This window comes from Pezoporus wallicus, unplaced genomic scaffold (genome assembly GCF_028554395.1).
Source record: "Pezoporus wallicus isolate ANWC-B61680 ecotype Strahan unplaced genomic scaffold, APGP_CSIRO_Pwel_v1 scaffold_7107, whole genome shotgun sequence".
Classification (NCBI taxonomy): Eukaryota; Metazoa; Chordata; class Aves; order Psittaciformes; family Psittacidae; genus Pezoporus; species Pezoporus wallicus.
This window is the reverse complement of record NW_026642114.1, coordinates 6,455,180-6,471,641: the sequence shown is the minus strand read 5'-3', so window position 1 is coordinate 6,471,641 and position 16,462 is coordinate 6,455,180. Positions and strand designations below refer to the sequence as shown.

At 42.0% G+C, this 16,462-nt stretch overlaps 1 protein-coding gene across 11 annotated transcripts in view; it reads left to right on the top strand.

Moving 5' to 3' along the window:
- LPP (LIM domain containing preferred translocation partner in lipoma) overlaps positions 1 to 16,462 on the top strand; it is a 311,612-nt gene that overhangs the window by 232,644 nt on the left and 62,506 nt on the right. For all 11 annotated transcript variants that reach the window (XM_057427444.1, XM_057427446.1, XM_057427441.1 and 8 more), the window contains one exon: positions 5,274 to 5,397. In XM_057427444.1, the coding sequence (XP_057283427.1) occupies positions 5,274 to 5,397 (124 nt within the window). The remainder of the gene's footprint in view (positions 1 to 5,273; positions 5,398 to 16,462) is intronic.

Here is a 16,462-nt window from a genome sequence, read left to right as displayed (position 1 = left end):
CCCTCTGCCGTGTCCCAGAGGAGATCTCACTCCTGCCTACCCAAAATTTTGTGATTTTGAACTGCTGGCATGGGCAAGAAGTCACTGGCTGTCAGTGAGTATCTCCTCATGCAGGGCAGCTTTTTCAAAGGATCTCAATGAATTATTCTCTAACCAGGAGTAAACCCAGGAATGTGTGTGTCACATGGAATCCATGCAGAATCGTCTTTTCAGGAATCTGTATGTACTCTGGCAGCTGTAGTTTTTCGCAGGCAGAAATAAATCAAGAAATAATTTTTTTTTTCCGGTGCCTCTCCTCTGTAAGAGAGATCAGTTGGCCTTAATTATAAACTGAATTACAGCTGCAGGCAATCTTGGTATTTCTTGGGAGAGTGACTTATGAGAGGTGTCTGGACTTGATGATCTTAAAGGTCTTTTCCAACCTAGTTGATGCTATGATCCTATGTGGCACCGCACTGGATTTTTTGGTCTGAAAGTTTGTGATGTTTTTGGACAGTCAATAACTTGAATGAAAGAGTATGGTCCTTGTGAGGCTTTTGAATAAGAAATGTGCTGTACTGCTATTTAACTGATGATCAGTTTTGGTGAGTGAAGTGAAAGGAATGTGCTAACTTTCTGGAGATGAACAAGAAATAAAAAATGAAAGGGAAAGTAAGTATCAGTGAAAGATGTTTCTGGCTGCTTTTCAATTTCAAATTGGGCTAATTCTACCTTCTGAAAAGAAGATAATTTCCACCTTTCTGTAATAGGGAACATGTAATTGAAGTTGTTTTCTCTCAGAGAGAAGCATTTTCTTCTACAACATTTGCAAATGGGCAAGAAAAATGACCACATGCAGTGCACTCTGAATCACAGCGCATTCATCACAGCATCATTTTAGATGTCACTGTAGATTTTGGGCTGAGGTTTTTAGCCATTTGGGTAAATATTTATATGTGGATGGGGAAGATTCATGTTGGTGAATGCACTGCATCAACTGCAGATCTCCCTTTTCTGGGCAGCCATTACATCTGAGACAGCTGACTACCAGTGAGGTCCAGAGTAGAAAACATGTGCCATAGAAGCCCTGAAACAAGTATCAACTTCATGTACCAAAATAGTTATGCAGTGATTCCACAAGACTACTTCTTTTGACCTGGCTTTTTAGGAACTGAACTTTAATGAGGAAGACGGCCAGATGTTGTTGCAGTGCTTTGAGATTGTCACAAACAATTAACATACTTCCTTTCATTTGTAGCATGAAGATATTTTCTATCACAGGGTTTAACCCTGGGAATACCTGTATTTTCTTAAACATCCTATTAATTAAGCATGCAGGACGGTGTTTTTTCATGAATGCATTTGCATCTGCATATGTGAGTGCAGTCATGCTCTTCCCTTGGTTTTTGCTCGGTTTTTGTTGATAGTAGCCAAGGTTGGATTCATGTGCTCATGCTCCCAAAGCATGGTCCTTCCTGCTGGGTTTTTGGTGACCAAGGCTTTTTTCTATTTTCATGAGTTAGTTTCTCATCCCTGGTGTTGCTGTGGTTAGCCAGACAGAGTGGTGCTCAGGGAATTTGGGAGGCCATGTTACAATTTGGCACAGACCCAGCTTTTGGGCTACGTCTAGATAAGGGAGTATATGTTTGTGTACATTGAGGCATCATGGAGAAAAGAGAATGCATGAAGATAACTGTGATAGATTAGACAGCAGATTGGATTTCTAGACAGCCTTGATCATTGTAGAGATCAGGAAAAAAATAGAGGAAGTTTAATAAACAGTAACAACACAATTCTGTTTTGTGAGAAAAGCCAGAGTTATATTTTTACCCTGACCTAACAAAGGAGGAGGAAGGAAACTGGTTTGCTGAAACAAGCATTTTAGATTGAACTAAGGATACACTTTTCTCTCTGTTTGTGTGTGTGCATGTCCCAGCAAACTCAACAGCATGTTCATATGCATGAAGTGCATTTTCCTGGAGGCACATAGTCATCGTGTGTCATGTGAAGAGGAAGAAGATGTGCCTAGCACTGCTGAAATGTTGGTCAAAAAGGCACAGCATTTTAGTCAAAATAGTTAAAATGTCTCATAATGTTGTGGTTGGCATTTGTTATTTTTGCTAACTTTGAGTACTGGATAAGAAATCTGCCTGGTTTGGAAAAAGTGCAATGTAGATAAAATATGAAAGCTGACTGTTTATTGTGTGTATGAGGCAATGTGGCCTCCAAAACAAAAGAGAGTCAGACAGAACTTAAAACCTGCAGATTTTGGTCTTTCATTTTAAGTGTCACAGCCCAAGCCCTTGCTGAAGCAGGCATGAGCAGGCCTCCCAGTCAGGAGGTGTGGGAAGCTGGCATGAAAGAAAGGGAGAGGCTTCCCACACCATCTCCCCAGGGTGTCCTGCCAAAGCCTGGCTGGTGGTAGTCTGCAGGTGTGATGGCTTTGTGTCAGAGAGTTGCCAGTGTAGGTCTGTAATGCTGAGTCCAGACCTGGTGGATGGTGTGCCAGGCTGAGGACATGGGTAGGGTTAGCAGCCTGCATGCAGGTTTTGTCTTTGCCTTAGAGCCCATGTGTGATGATGGGCAAATTGCTTCAGTTCCATGTATCTTGCTTCCCTTTTCTGTGACCATAGAGCAGCTCATGCCTTCAGTTTTGGTTCATTAATATTATAAGGCCCAACAGTAAAAGCAGTGTTTCAGATTATGTGTTGAGAGAGCCTCACAGAACAGGCTAGATCATGGCATATCCATGCATTTGTACCACACTGGTGATTGCTAATGGGGGGAAATACGGGCATGGGGACCATCAGCAGCTTCACACCATACTATTTTCTCAGTACAAAGTCTAGGAAAGTCGATGAGGTGGCAATGGTCATTCCTTTCTGCATGGAAACTGAAATAAGTACAATAGATGGAATAATATTTTAAGAGGCTCAGTTGCCATATTGATTTCTCAAGCTAATAAATCCTTGACTGCACTTGCTGCGTTAAAATATACATTCAGGCAAGATTCATGATTGGCTCTTAGGAACAAGTGAGCAAAGGGAAAAATAGGTTGTTCCAAGATTAAATGCCTTACATTTGGCACCTTTAATTAGCTTATTAATAAACCTTTTTTCAGGGTTCTGGTATTTATTATTTCTAATGAAATAGTAGTCAACTAGCCTTCTAAAAAGAGCCACTAAGCACTTGCCAAGGGTGTCTGGGTGTGCTGGGTCAAGTACCTGGCTCTGAAACTCCTAGTCATACGAATGGCCTTATCCTCACCAAAATGATATATCCTACACAGATGGCACTTACATGACATAGAAAGCAAATGCAAGTTCTGTGCACCATGCAGGCTTGTTTTCCCACATGAAAAACTAAGTTGTGGTAACCCAAACACATCAACATGGTTGCATTTGTACAGTAGAGTTTACTGAGCTGTGTATTGACATTCAGGATTTCCAGATGTTCAACAGCTTCCTCAGAACAACTACTAGGCATTTAGAAATCCTGGACAAATGCACAAAATCCTTGACTATTGCTGAGGAGAAAAAAAAGAAACTGAGCAGAAAAAGAAAACAGCTCTGGGGAAACCTGAATGTACGGTAGGTCCAATCTGTATTCTCAATCAGGAAGGTTGAATCTACTGCAAATAGACCTCGCATGGCCCTCCAGGGAAATTCATCCAGCCCACAGCTTCTTTCAGGTGCCTTTTCTTCCAGGGACTGGGCCACCCATTTCCCTTGTGCACTGCTGCTACTCTTAGAGAGCAGTTGGTGGGCAGGCAGCAGGTGAAATTTCTGTATTGTGTGTGCATGGCAAATCCAGCACTTCCAAGGGATATAGTAATCTGCTGCACTCACGGGTGCAATGCCTGTGAGATAGAGCAGGTCAGCAAGTGCAGAGGTGATGGTGTACAGTTTAGAATAGGCCCTAGAAAAAAAAATATGACAAGATCAGGAACATCCAAGTGTTTGGTTTCTGGGAGTAGATGATTGAAGTATTATTGCTAAGCACCATTCTGAGACCTTCTCTACACTGATTGATGTCTTATTTGAAATCTCCTTGCCTGAAAGAAGAAAGCATAAAAGCATTTAGCTAATTCTCTTTCAGTGCTTTAAAAATGCCATTCTCTGTTGAACATAAATGTCTCAATAAAAATTCATCATGTCAGATGTAGTCCCTATAAGCCAGATAGAAGTGGCCAGTGTATTGTTTCCTCGGGAACTTTACATTTTCTTCCCATTTAAGTAGGTATGGAGCATGGGAAAATGTTTCCTTGTAGACTAAGGCTTATAAGTTTCATACCTAAGGTCCAGTCATTGCTGAAGGCAGCAATTAATCAATGAAATCACTTGCTTTACTGAAATGTTGCATTTCATAAGTTAATTTTCAGGAAAGCAGTGCACACATGGAAAGCTGATGTCAGCATGTTTTGATCTCTAAATGACTGATTTTCTAATTCTGGACACCAAACTTAGCTTCATTTAAGAAACTTCTAGGCATGAGACTATTTCTGTGCTTCTCAAAATATGCCCATACTTCTGCTGTTTTCCAGGGAGGAGGCTTACTGTGACAGACTGTAAACACTGTATGCCAGCTGTTAGCATATGAAGGCCAAGAGGTCTCAGTTTCTAAGCGCATATTAAAACCTTTGTATCCCTAGTACTAAAAATCTGTGGACCAGCTCCCACTCTCACTAATGTTAACAGCAGGATTTGTATTGGATGATATGATTTAGCATAAGGTGTCCCTGCCCACAGCAGGGGGGTTGGAACTAGATGATCTTAAGGTCCTTTCCAACCCTAACTATTCTATGATTCTATGATTCTATGAAACAAGAAGAGAACAGAACTAGCAGATTGGGATTATCTGTCTTTGTCCATATACTCCAACACTGTAGTGATGATTGTTCTAGAATTTTTTATATTACGTTGTTAAGTGATGGAAGCTTTTGCCAAATCCAAACTGGAATGCTTCCAAAGCCTTTTTCAGTGTTGGAAAATGTTTGTATCAGGTTATCCTTGGAATAATTTTCTCCTTTGTTTATTACTATGTGCTACCTAGTAGACATCTAATTATGAGTCACAGAATGCTTCTTATTCTAGGAGGACATATAGCACTTCACTGGATGTTTTTAGAAGTCAGTTGTCATTACATTAAACAAGATGTTTACTTGCATGAATTGCTTGAGTTTAAAAAAAAAAAAAGCAAAAGTAAGACAAAGAATGAAGTTCAGTATTGAACAGCCAATAGATCCTGGTACCATGCTTTTATACCACATCTCAGACTGTACTTTTTTTTTTCAGAGTGGGTACCCAAGCTCTGGACCTGCATCAAGCACTCCTGTCTTCAGGCCTGAAGATGAGCTGGAGCATCTGACCAAGAAAATGCTGTATGACATGGAGAATCCTCCTTCTGATGACTACTTTGGTGAGCAGTGCCATAGCCCCTTTCTGAATTTACCAGGTTTGGTAGCAAAGAGGCCTGACAGCTGCACTGTTAATGTAGTGGCATTCATATTGATGGATTTGCTTTCCATGCCTGGCCTGGAAGTGTAATCGTCTATGGGAATTCCTCTGTAATTCCAGCATAAATCCCATGCTCACTTGCTGTATGTTTATAGTTTTTCTGGTTATGAAGTGAATCTTTCAGTGTCTGGTTCAGTTTCACACCATCTGTCCCCAGGTTACCAGGCTGAATTCAGGTGTAGTATCCTGTCTTGCCCACCTGCCCTATCCCTTCTCATTGCAGCTGCAAAAAATCTGGCAGTATAAATATGTTCTGCTCCTAAGGCATCAATTTTCACTTTCTGTATGCTGTCATAGATTAAAAGGAAATCCATTTTGAGTCAAGCAGGCTGGTTTTACATGAGGACCTGTTAGCCCAGAACTGGGTCTAACAAGTACAAGGAAGACAAATCTGAAATGATTGGCTTATAACCATGTTATCTTATTTGCCTGGAAAAAAAGATAAGCAAATTTTCTTCTTAAGTGGTATACAACAGAATTAGGCATCTATAGGTCTAAGTATGTATTTTTCCTTTATATAAAACACAGGTGATATGGCCTGTGAACTCTACATTAAAGTCAAGGGGCCATGGGCACACGTGATTCATCTTGTGTGTATGCTTATTTTCCTACAGGCTTGAGTGATAGTGTGGTTAGGAAACAAAGGAAACAAACTACTACAGTTTGCAGAGTTAAAGACTGGGGTAGGCAATTCATTTGTGTTCTTTGTCTTCCTTTACTTCATAATTTCCAGGGAAAAATAAAATAAAATAAAATATTGTCCCCTAGGTCTGTTAGCAATAGATTTTGGTTATACCAAAACTTTTCTGGCTTAAAGAAACTTTTGTGGTTTCATTTAATTGGAAAGTGGGTGGGACCAAGATTTCATTAATAAACACGCATCTGATTACATGAGAAGTTCAAGATATTCTCATCAAACAAACATTGCCCTTGTAGATGGGGTTGATATCAGTCCTCATTCTCCATCAGTACCTTACCTTCTACCATCTCCACCCTAACAGATGAAACGTCTTGTCTATAAATGTTGATGGTCTTCAGAGTTGATGACTAGCACAGATCTGAGGTGTGAGCAAGAATGACTGAAGAGAGGCTAACCAGAGAGCATTTTCTGTGCTGCTGCATTTGACTTCATCTCTGCCTGTGTCCATTTGTGTTAACACTTCAGTGTTTTAAAAGCAAAGTAACAGCCAGACAAATGTGACAGGTATTTAGCCATTAGTGTGGGCGGACAAGAGGGAGGAACTTTTTCCCCATTCCTTTCAGACAAATGGCTGAAGCCCTGAAGCATGAGGTTTGTTTACAGTCATTTTCTTAATGCAGAGCTCTGAGTGGCAGGAGCTGGTTGATGAACCAAAACCCACCCAGTTCTCCTCATAGCCTGAGAAAGTAGGCAGGTGAACAAAGAACTTGGAGATTCACAGGCTCCAAGGTCAGAAAGGACCTTGCCATTATACTGCCTAATGTCCTACTCTCAGTTTCTGCTAGAAACATGATTGAATCATGACTAAAAAAAAAAATACTAATCTCATTTTAAAGACTTCAAGCAATGGTGAGTCAACCACCTACCCTGATAAGATGTTCTAGTGATTAATTTTCCTCACAGCTCAGAAATTGCTTCCTGCAGTGAAGCTTTAGTTCTGTTTAGCACTTGTATTTGTGGAGCTGAAATGTTCAGGTTTTACAAAATAATACTGTATCACTAAGATGGTTCTGCTCCGTTTTAGAGTGTGGTAGATCAAAGTTTTTCATCCAAAGGGATGCATAGCTTAAAGGGTTGGGACATAAAGTCTATCAGCGTTAGGTCATCAATGTGGCTATCTGATGGAAGGTCAGAGCAGTGCCATGCCAGTAGTTCTTAATTTAGTAGGAGACAAGAAAATGGAAATGAGGCTCCAGAGCATTCAAAAATTTTGCCAGTTTTGTGTATATAAGTGGTACCATGATCAAAGATAGAATAATCATGCATGATGCAAGCTGAAAGATGAAAACCAAACAGCAAGCCTAGTCCTACCTTGGGCAGGTAATATTTAATTACAAGCTGCACCTGATTGATCTTCTAATTGCATTGAGTCTGTGTCACTGCAGGTCATCTCTGAAGAGGTGTTCAGCCTTGGCATTCTTGATGTGCTGAAGAAACATTTTGGGCTGAACTCCTCCTCAGCAATCTAAGCATGCTGTGCCCCGTGCTGCCATTTGGGAGACATGGCCACAACTAATTATATACCTACCAAAGAAAACATAAACCCAGCAGTTCTGGAGCACAACTGCTTTTTATGGTTGGATAAAATCAAAGAGGTGGGCTGCCCTCACCCTCCTAGGTCTGCTCTAGCCCAAGCTACTCCCAGGGGAAGATGGTCTCTGGAGTCACAGTGGATGCAGTTTTTTGATATGGCAGTGCCGGCCAGGAATTTTGTACTAATTCTGCCTATGTCAGAGCTAAATACCCATCCAGTTGAGCTGTCAGCTAGTACCTTTCAGTAACTTCATGCTCATAGGGAAAGAACAAATTAAGTGTGGAAGGAAAAAAAGTGTCTTTCAACTTTGGTTAACTGTCTCAATCAATATCTCTGCCTTTGTTCTTTATTTGTTTAGCATGGTAGCATGGATTGTACAAGATTCATACGGCACATTGATCAAAAAAATCAGAAAAAGAACAAATGGGCAGAGACATTGACTCAGATTTGCTTTAAGTATCTTCTGCCTGAGGTCTAAATGCCATTGTAATTGTACTACACCAGATAGCTGTCAGCTAATCATTTTTATTAGTTTGAATTTAGAAAACTGGATTTCAGCATATTAAAAGCTGGTTAAGAGCAGATAGGTTTTGAATTGAGGAATCTAATTAACCTTGCTAGAAAGCTGCAAGGCGCTATATGAAGTCATGAAAATAATTTGTTGGAATAATTACATTTGCACTGTCAGGCTGGAGAAAGGTCATTTTACATGGCCCACCAGCACTCTGGGGTCTTTCCTGTAACCATCTTCCTTGTGTAATTTCACTTGCCGTATCTCTGGTTTTCAGTCAAACCATCTTGATTCTGGAGTCAGTGTGGGCACAGCTGAGGTTCCTAGGGAAGGAAGAGGAGTAGGAGCCACTGAAGTTGTCTCTTTGCCCTGTAAATGCCAGCTGGTACTGCTGGCAGACCAAGTGTACTGGGGTTAAAACATGACGCCAAGTGAACTGAGTTCAGGAGCAGGTCAGCCAGCACTTCCATCAAGTGCTCACTGCACCTCCCTCCGGCTTCCCTGGGTGGAAATTACTGATGGTGGTTTCAGAGTCCGGGAACTCTTCTAGCCAGTGATAGCCCATGCAAGCACACAGACCTGGCAGCATGGCATGGTTCATACTGTGTTCCTGGGAAGCCTGGATGCATGGTAAGAGCAAGGAGCAGCATCCTGGAGATACACTTTGGAGCAGCAAGATCACGGTTTGCAGATGTTTGTTGCTTGGACTTACCACAGCAGCATGATCCAGTCACTGGGAAATCCTCTAGGGGCCTTTGGCAAGGCAGTGCTTAAGCATGGAAATATCAATAAATATAATAATAGTAATAATAATTATGATGAGAACAAAAAACAAAGAAAAACCAAAAAACCCACTGTGAATGTTTAGGAGTTAAACATACCTGTTGGGTATTCTGCCTGACTAGAGTTTTGTGGTAAGGCCACATTAGCAAACTAAGTCTACGCACCCTGATTTTTGGTGTATGTCCCTTCCTACCCTCCTGTAGGGCATGGAGTGACTTATGGAGTAGCTTCTCCTGAAAAGTGCCTGGTAGCTCAGCAAATTGAAGTCTCTTAAGTCTAAGCTACTCTTCCTTCTTTACTGCTGGTTCAGTTGCTGATCTGTGGTACTTGGCTGGTCTTAATCAAATCCCCTTTTATTAGAAAGGATTCCCAAATGTGTTATGCACTGTGCAGTAGGGATGGTTTCTGTCTGTCATGACCCTCCCTGTTGATAAATGTGCTATTGTAGATAGGCGTAGAATCATAAAATCATAAAATAGTTAGGGTTGGAAAGGATCTCAAGATTATGCAGTTCCAACCCCCCAGACATGGGCAAGGACACTTCACACTAAACCATGTCACCCAAGGCTCTGTCCAGCCTGGCCTTGAGCACAGCCAGGGATGGAGCATTCACAGCTTCCCTGGGCAACCCATTCCAGTGCCTCACCACCCTTACAGTAAAGAAATTCTTCCTTATATCCAATCTAAACTTCCCCTGTTTAAGTTTTAACCCATTACCCCTTGTCCTGTCACTACAGTCCCTGAGGAAGAGTCCTTCCCCAGCATCATTGTAGGCCCCCTTCAGATGCTAGAAGGCTGCTATGAGGTCTCCACGCAGCCTTCTCTTCTCCAGGCTGAACAGCCCCAACTTTCTCAGTGTGTCTTCGTACGGGAGGTGCTCCAGTCCCCTGATCATCCTCGTGGCCCTTCTCTGGACTTGTTCCAACAGTTCCATGTCCTTTTTATGTTGAGGACGCCAGAACTGCACACAATACTCCAGGTGAGGTCTCATGAGAGCAGAGTAGAGGGGCAGGATCACCTCCTTCGACCTGCTGGTCATGCTCCTTTTGATGCAGCCCAGGATACTTTTGGCTTTCTGGGCTGTGAGCACACACTGCCAACCCATGTTCATTTTCTCATCGACCAGCACCTCCAAGTCCTTCTCTGCAGGGCTGCTCTGAATCTCTTCTCTGCCCAACCTGTAGCTGTGCCTGGGATTGCTGCGACCCAGGTGTAGGACCTTGCACTTGGCATGGTTAAACTTCATGAGATTGGCATCAGCCCACCTCACAAGTGTGTCAAGGTCCCTCTGGATGGCATTCCTTCCCTGCAGCGTATCAACCGAACCACACAGCTTGGTGTCATCGACAAACTTGCTGAGGGCGCACTCAATCCCACTGTCCATGTCAGCGGCAAAGATGTTGAACAAGACCGGTCCCAACACCAATTCCTGAGGGACACCACTCGTTACTGGTCTCCATCTGGACATTGAGCCATTGACCACAACTCTCTGTGTGGCCGTCAAGCCAGCTCTTTATCCACCAAGTGGTCCATCCATCAAATTGATGTCACTCCAATTTAGAGACAAGGATGTCGTGTGAGACAGTGTCAAACGCTTTGCATGAGTCCAGGTAGCTGACTTCAACTGCTCTACCCCTGTCCATCAGTTCTGTAGCCCCATCATAGAAGGCCACCAAATTGGTCAGGCAGGATTTCCCCTTAGTGAAGCCATGCTGGCTGTCACCAAGCACCTTGTTGTTTTTCTTGTGCCTTAGCATGCCTTCCAGGAGAATCTGCTCCAAGATTTTGCCAGGCTCAGAGGTGAGACTGACTGGTCTGTAGTTCCCTGGGTCATCCATTTTCCCCTTCTTGAAAATGAGGGTTATATTTCCCTTTTTCCAGTCGTTGGGAACTTCACCTGACTGCCATGATTTTTCAAATATGACGGACAGTGGCTTAGCAACTTTGTTCACCAGCTCCTTCAGGACATGAGGATGGATTTCATCAGGTCCCATGGACTTGTGCTTGTTCAAGTTCTTAAGATGGTCTTGAACCATATCCTCCCCTGCAGTGGGCCTAAGGTCTTAATTCTCACAGTCACTGCATCTGCCTTACAAGACTTGGGTGGTGTGGTCAGAGCATTTGCCAGTGAAGGCTGAGGCAAAGAAGTCATTAAGAACCTCAGCCTTCTCCAAATCCAGGGTAACCAGTTCTCCTGGTAGCTTCTGGAGAGGGCCCATGTTATCCCTAGTCTGTCTTTTATTTGCAATGTACCTACAGAATACCTTTCTGTTATTTTTCACATCCCTAGCCAAGTTTAATTCTAACAGGGCCTTAGCATGTCTGATTTGTTGGGAAAAAAACAACCAATATATGAATACTTTGTGGAGTGGAAATTGGATAAGGATGGGAGAGGAGAAATTAGTATTTACAGGAGATTAGGATGAAACGATCAAAATTGTTGGCCACGATGGGAAACTAAAGCCCTTGATTTTTCACTAAAAAAAAATAACCAAAATAAAAAGCCAAAACCAAGAAAAAGAAAACCCACACCAAAATCCCCAGCAAAATACACACACAAAGATCACAACAGTTCTTTGTGGACCACTGTTTCAAGACCCATAGAAAGAAGTTACTTCTGGCAGCTTATCAGTCTCTATCACCATGCAGACAGTGCTGATTAAGATTGGAAAAGTGCCTTCAGGGCCTCTCATCTCCTGTTGCCTTCTGGACTATGTCCCAGCTGAGTCACTCTCCACAGCACAGGAGTTTCCCTGACTGGTGAGAAGAAACTTTTGCTGCTATTTTACCATAAGTACTGAAGGCTACCAAAGGAATCACCAGTTTCTTTCACAGCTATTTGTTAGCTTAGAGGTCTCCTTTTGTAGTTCTAGTACACTGTAGCAGGATGCATATGGGGAGAATAGAGGTACTAAAATGATCTTGTTGAAAATACTCAGCTTGTGTGATAAAGAGACATTGATTTGTCTCAGAGCTGATAATTCAGGAAATACAGTTTTCTTATGTGCATTTGCTGTATGCCCTAACTTGGGCAATGGGAAAAGCAGTGCAGAATTATGCTGAGGAGCAAGACCAACAAGCAGGATGCTTGACTTCCTTTTCTGCTTCTCATCCTGACCTCTTGTGAGACCTGTGGCAGATAATTTTACCTTTCCAAACTTCCTTTTTCCTCTTTTCACCCTATTTGTAGGCTACTTAATCTGTATAGTCCTTCAGACAGGAGCTGATTAGCAATAAGAGTTGCATGAGTGCTCCCCACAGAGAAACCTTCTGCAACAGTTCTTTGAGATGCTGTGTCACAGTTTAAAGAACGGTAAGTGGCACCAGTATTGAATCTGTCAAGGTTCTGTCAACCCTTCCACTCACTGGTTTTGTGTCTGCGTTTGGCTTCCATTTGTAAGCTAAAGATCCTTCACTAGGTGCAGAGACCTGGTGTCCAAACAGTGTCGAAGGCGTTCCCTAATTTTACTTCTTGAGAGGCAGGACATGAGTTAGCAGATAGCAGTCCACGTAAGATATGGGAGACAGTGTTGTAGAGTCACAGAAGCTTCAGATAAGGAGGCACACTAGATTGTCCAGGTACAGCTTCCTTCAGCTCATTTTGCCTTTGTTTCCTTTGACGTGGGTCTGTGCACTGAACAGTTCTGCTGTCTCTAAACTGAGTACAGTCTGCATTGTGTTTCAGTCTTCATCAGGCATTTTTTGCAGCCTCTAAGTGGCTCAAGTAGTCTTTTAGTTTCATCTAAATTATCAACAGAAAAAGGAAGCTGTCATATCTTGCCTGTATTCCTAGGTCTCTTCTGAAAAGGTTATCATTAAAAGATGCTTATTATTATTATTATTATTATTATTGCAAAAGCATAATTGCATCATAATTTTCCCATATGATGTGTCATCATGCCTTTTGTTTAAAGGCAAGTTTTTTTGGTGCAAGATAGTGTACATCCTCATCTGAACAACATCTAGGTCAGAAAATAGTAGGTTAGATTTTCAGCGACAGATGTGCCGACCGTCATTTTTTGTTATGTAATTGCTTACAAAAGCAGGAAGAACAGGCATATAATAGGGACCCTTTTCTCCGTTGTACTTCAAGTTATAATTTTTTATGTTCAAGGTATATTCCGGCATTCGTGCACAGGCTACAAAGGCTGGGAGCAGCCTGCATTCAGAGAGGTCATAGTGCAGTACCATCAACATCCATCTGCCCTCTTGTGGCCTGCCGCAAGGGGAGTCATCCTCCCTCTGCTCCCCAGGGGCTTCAATTACCCTGGTAAATGGCTTTCAGAGCCTGTTTCTTCAGTCTCACTTCTGTCAGTGCTTGCCACCCCCTTCTAGCTTTCTTTCACGGAGTCTGTGGCTGCCATTATCCTTTTGCAGCAAGTGCAGGTAGAGCTTGGAGAGCAGATTTATATAGTCCCAATGCAACATACGGGGTGAATTTTGGCCTACAGTTCTAAAGTGGGAAAAGAAAATGGAGAGGCCAGTGATTAGTTGGAGAGCAAAATATACCATGTGTACATGCATTTATCTCCAGCCATCAGAAAGGCAAGAGAAAACAGGGATGCAGAGGCTGTGAGCTGGTTTAAGTTGCTTTTCAACATTTCAAAGACTGTAAAGGCATGCAAAAATTCAATTCTTCCTGCTATTGATGTGACCCACATTCTATTCTGCAGTAATTGTGGGAAAGATATTTAGTGAAGCTAAGCTCCTATATCTTATTATGACAGGAGTCTTAGTCTTATAAAGTCTTGAGTGTACATGTCTTAATGAAGATCAAGCAGACAGAGCAGTTAGGACTGAGGGGAGGTTGCACTCCTATAAGCCCTGAGTACCTGGTACCCACATGTGCCAGGAAGCAGGAGACTCACATTCCCTTTTGCCTGTTCTTATCCATACAGGAGTGGAGGAGATGTTGGGTCACGAGTGTTTGTGAAGCACAGTCTCTTGAGAGACCTATACTGCTTCACAGATATGATCTAACTCTTGCAGCAAACCTAAAATAACCCTTTGCTTTTGTAGACGATAAAATGCCAGCTGGAACAGATAGCAAGCAACACGACTTCCTAGGTGGTTTTAAGTCCCTGGTTTAGCTTGAATTGCTGGCAGTCAACCTAGACGTCTTTTTACTTTTAGACAGAACTGATTTGATGCAGAAGTCATTTAACAGAGAATAAGTGCAGAATACCAAGGTAGCATTTTAGCAAAGGGATTTCTATCTGTGCTGTGAAAGAAAGGTAGGTTTCAGACCATTAGCGGAATTAGGTTTGTCCCACAGTCGGTAAATGAAAGCTGACAATTTCCTGCTGTCTTCTAAGGGAAGTTAAATGTGATAATGAAGTATCTAGGATGTGTCTTTCTAAAGTACAGCTGTATTCTACAGAATTCTTCAGCATGTTTAAAAATTAACATATCCACAGAAAACAAAAATGCATGAATGTGGACAATGATGAGGCTACTATCCAACCCCCACACCCCAGTCCTACATGGAAACAAAGTAAGTCTTTCTACCTTTACTTCAGAAGCAGCTCAAAGAGAATCCAGTTTGCTTATGTGCCCAAAGTAAACTGTGGACTGAAATGGCAAAAGAATTGCTAAAGAGCCATCAAGTCTTTGGCTGCAGGTCATTAGGAGGTGAACGTGTGACCTACCTTATGGCTGGTTCCTGCCCCACATGAAATGAGTTGGCTGGTGTCAGGGGAGTTCTCTGTGGTACATCATCACCTTGTTAAAAAACATCAGTTGTGGTACCCAAAGGACCCCTGGTTGGGAATCAACTCGAGGAGGCCAGGAACTCAAAACAGACTGTTAGTCTGGTTAGGGGCATGTGGGATGGGGAAGGCTTGTTCTCCCTCTCCCCCTTTTGATCTTTTTTTTATGGAGACAAGTGAAACCAGGAGTTTCCATCCAGGATTTCATAAGCACTAAGTTCTCATGCACAGGTATTTTAAGATAGGATATATGTATGTGTGTCTATGAATGAGTGAGACTCTTTTTCTGGATTGTAGATTTAAAGAAATAATTTTCACTTCAGATAGAGCTTTGGAATGTTTTAAGCCTCAAGACATTCTTTCTTGGTCATAACTTATAGCTAAGCTGTGGAGAGATGCAGGCAGTCAGTTTTGGAGCTGGAGTTAGAAACCACACTTCCAGCGGTGCAGTCCTGGACAAATCTTTGTCTCAGTGACATGAAAAGAGATTAATTTCTCTTTGTTTTGAGTTAGTTATGCACATGACCTGGCATAAATGAGCCCCTTTTTTGCTCTTTAAAACTGAAAACAGCTGATCTATTGTTTGAAGCTAGTTTCATTAAATTTGCCATAGCTTCCGTGTTACATTATGGCTTATTTGTACTGCAGTAACATCTAAGGCCTGCTAGCAAGACTGTGGTCACACTGCACTATGTGCAAATTAAACAAGAAGTAGGAAACAGTATGCATCCCTTAGAGCTCCCAAGCTGAAAATACAGAATAATAGATCCAGCTAGGTTCTATATGGCAAGGACCAGGAAAATATTATTGTCCTTAATTTACAAACAAGGGGCTGACTGGCAGAGTTTAGATGACTCACCCAGAGACATGTAGAGAAACAGTAGCAAGTGGGAATTGAGCCTAGAATTCCTTCAAGTCCCGTGCCTTACCCACAGCCGTGGCCACACTCTATTTTATGTGAAAGTCAACAAAATGGACTTGTGAGCCTTGTCTGATGGGAAAGCCACAACCAGTCTGAAGGCTCTTCCCAGCATTTAGATCACAAGTCCTATTTTCCAGGGTTAATAACATGGCTGTGAAACTAAGAAAGGAGGAAAAAAGCACTCCAAGATCACACTTAGTAATTTTAACTGCTGTTAATATAATGTACCCACTAATGCTACACCACTTTGGCATTTAGATAGTTCAAGTCTATTAAGAAAATTGATAATTCACGATAGTAATCTGTTACTTTCCAGTCTATCAATCTCAGTTCCATGGGAGTGGGGGCATGGTGTGACATTTGTTATTTCTACTAGTGTCATTTGTCTGTCTCATGCTGTCTTTTTTGGTAAAATGATTTGTCTCTTGCCAGTAAGTTTTGGGGGTATTTTGAGTGTTATTTGAAGTTTAGTTGGGGGGAAAGGCCATATTTTATCTGAGAGTGAAATATGGTAAAAAAAGAATTAAACAGGCTGTCTCATTTGCTGAGTGATCTCCAGGCTGTTCTCTTCTGATGGAAACACATCAAAACTGTTTGGTTTTTTTCTTTTCTTTTTCTTTTTTTTTTCCTCTTTTTTTAAGGGATCACTTTGACTCAGAATGTGTGAGATGAATCATAACCCACTTCCTCATCTGAGATGTGAAAAAAAAACAAAAAATCCAGCTCTGCTGTCAGTGTCAGCATAAGCAATACAGAGTGTTTCTCGGCGGTGCAGAGAGGTAGGGGAAGATTGAAAGAATGAAAAGAAT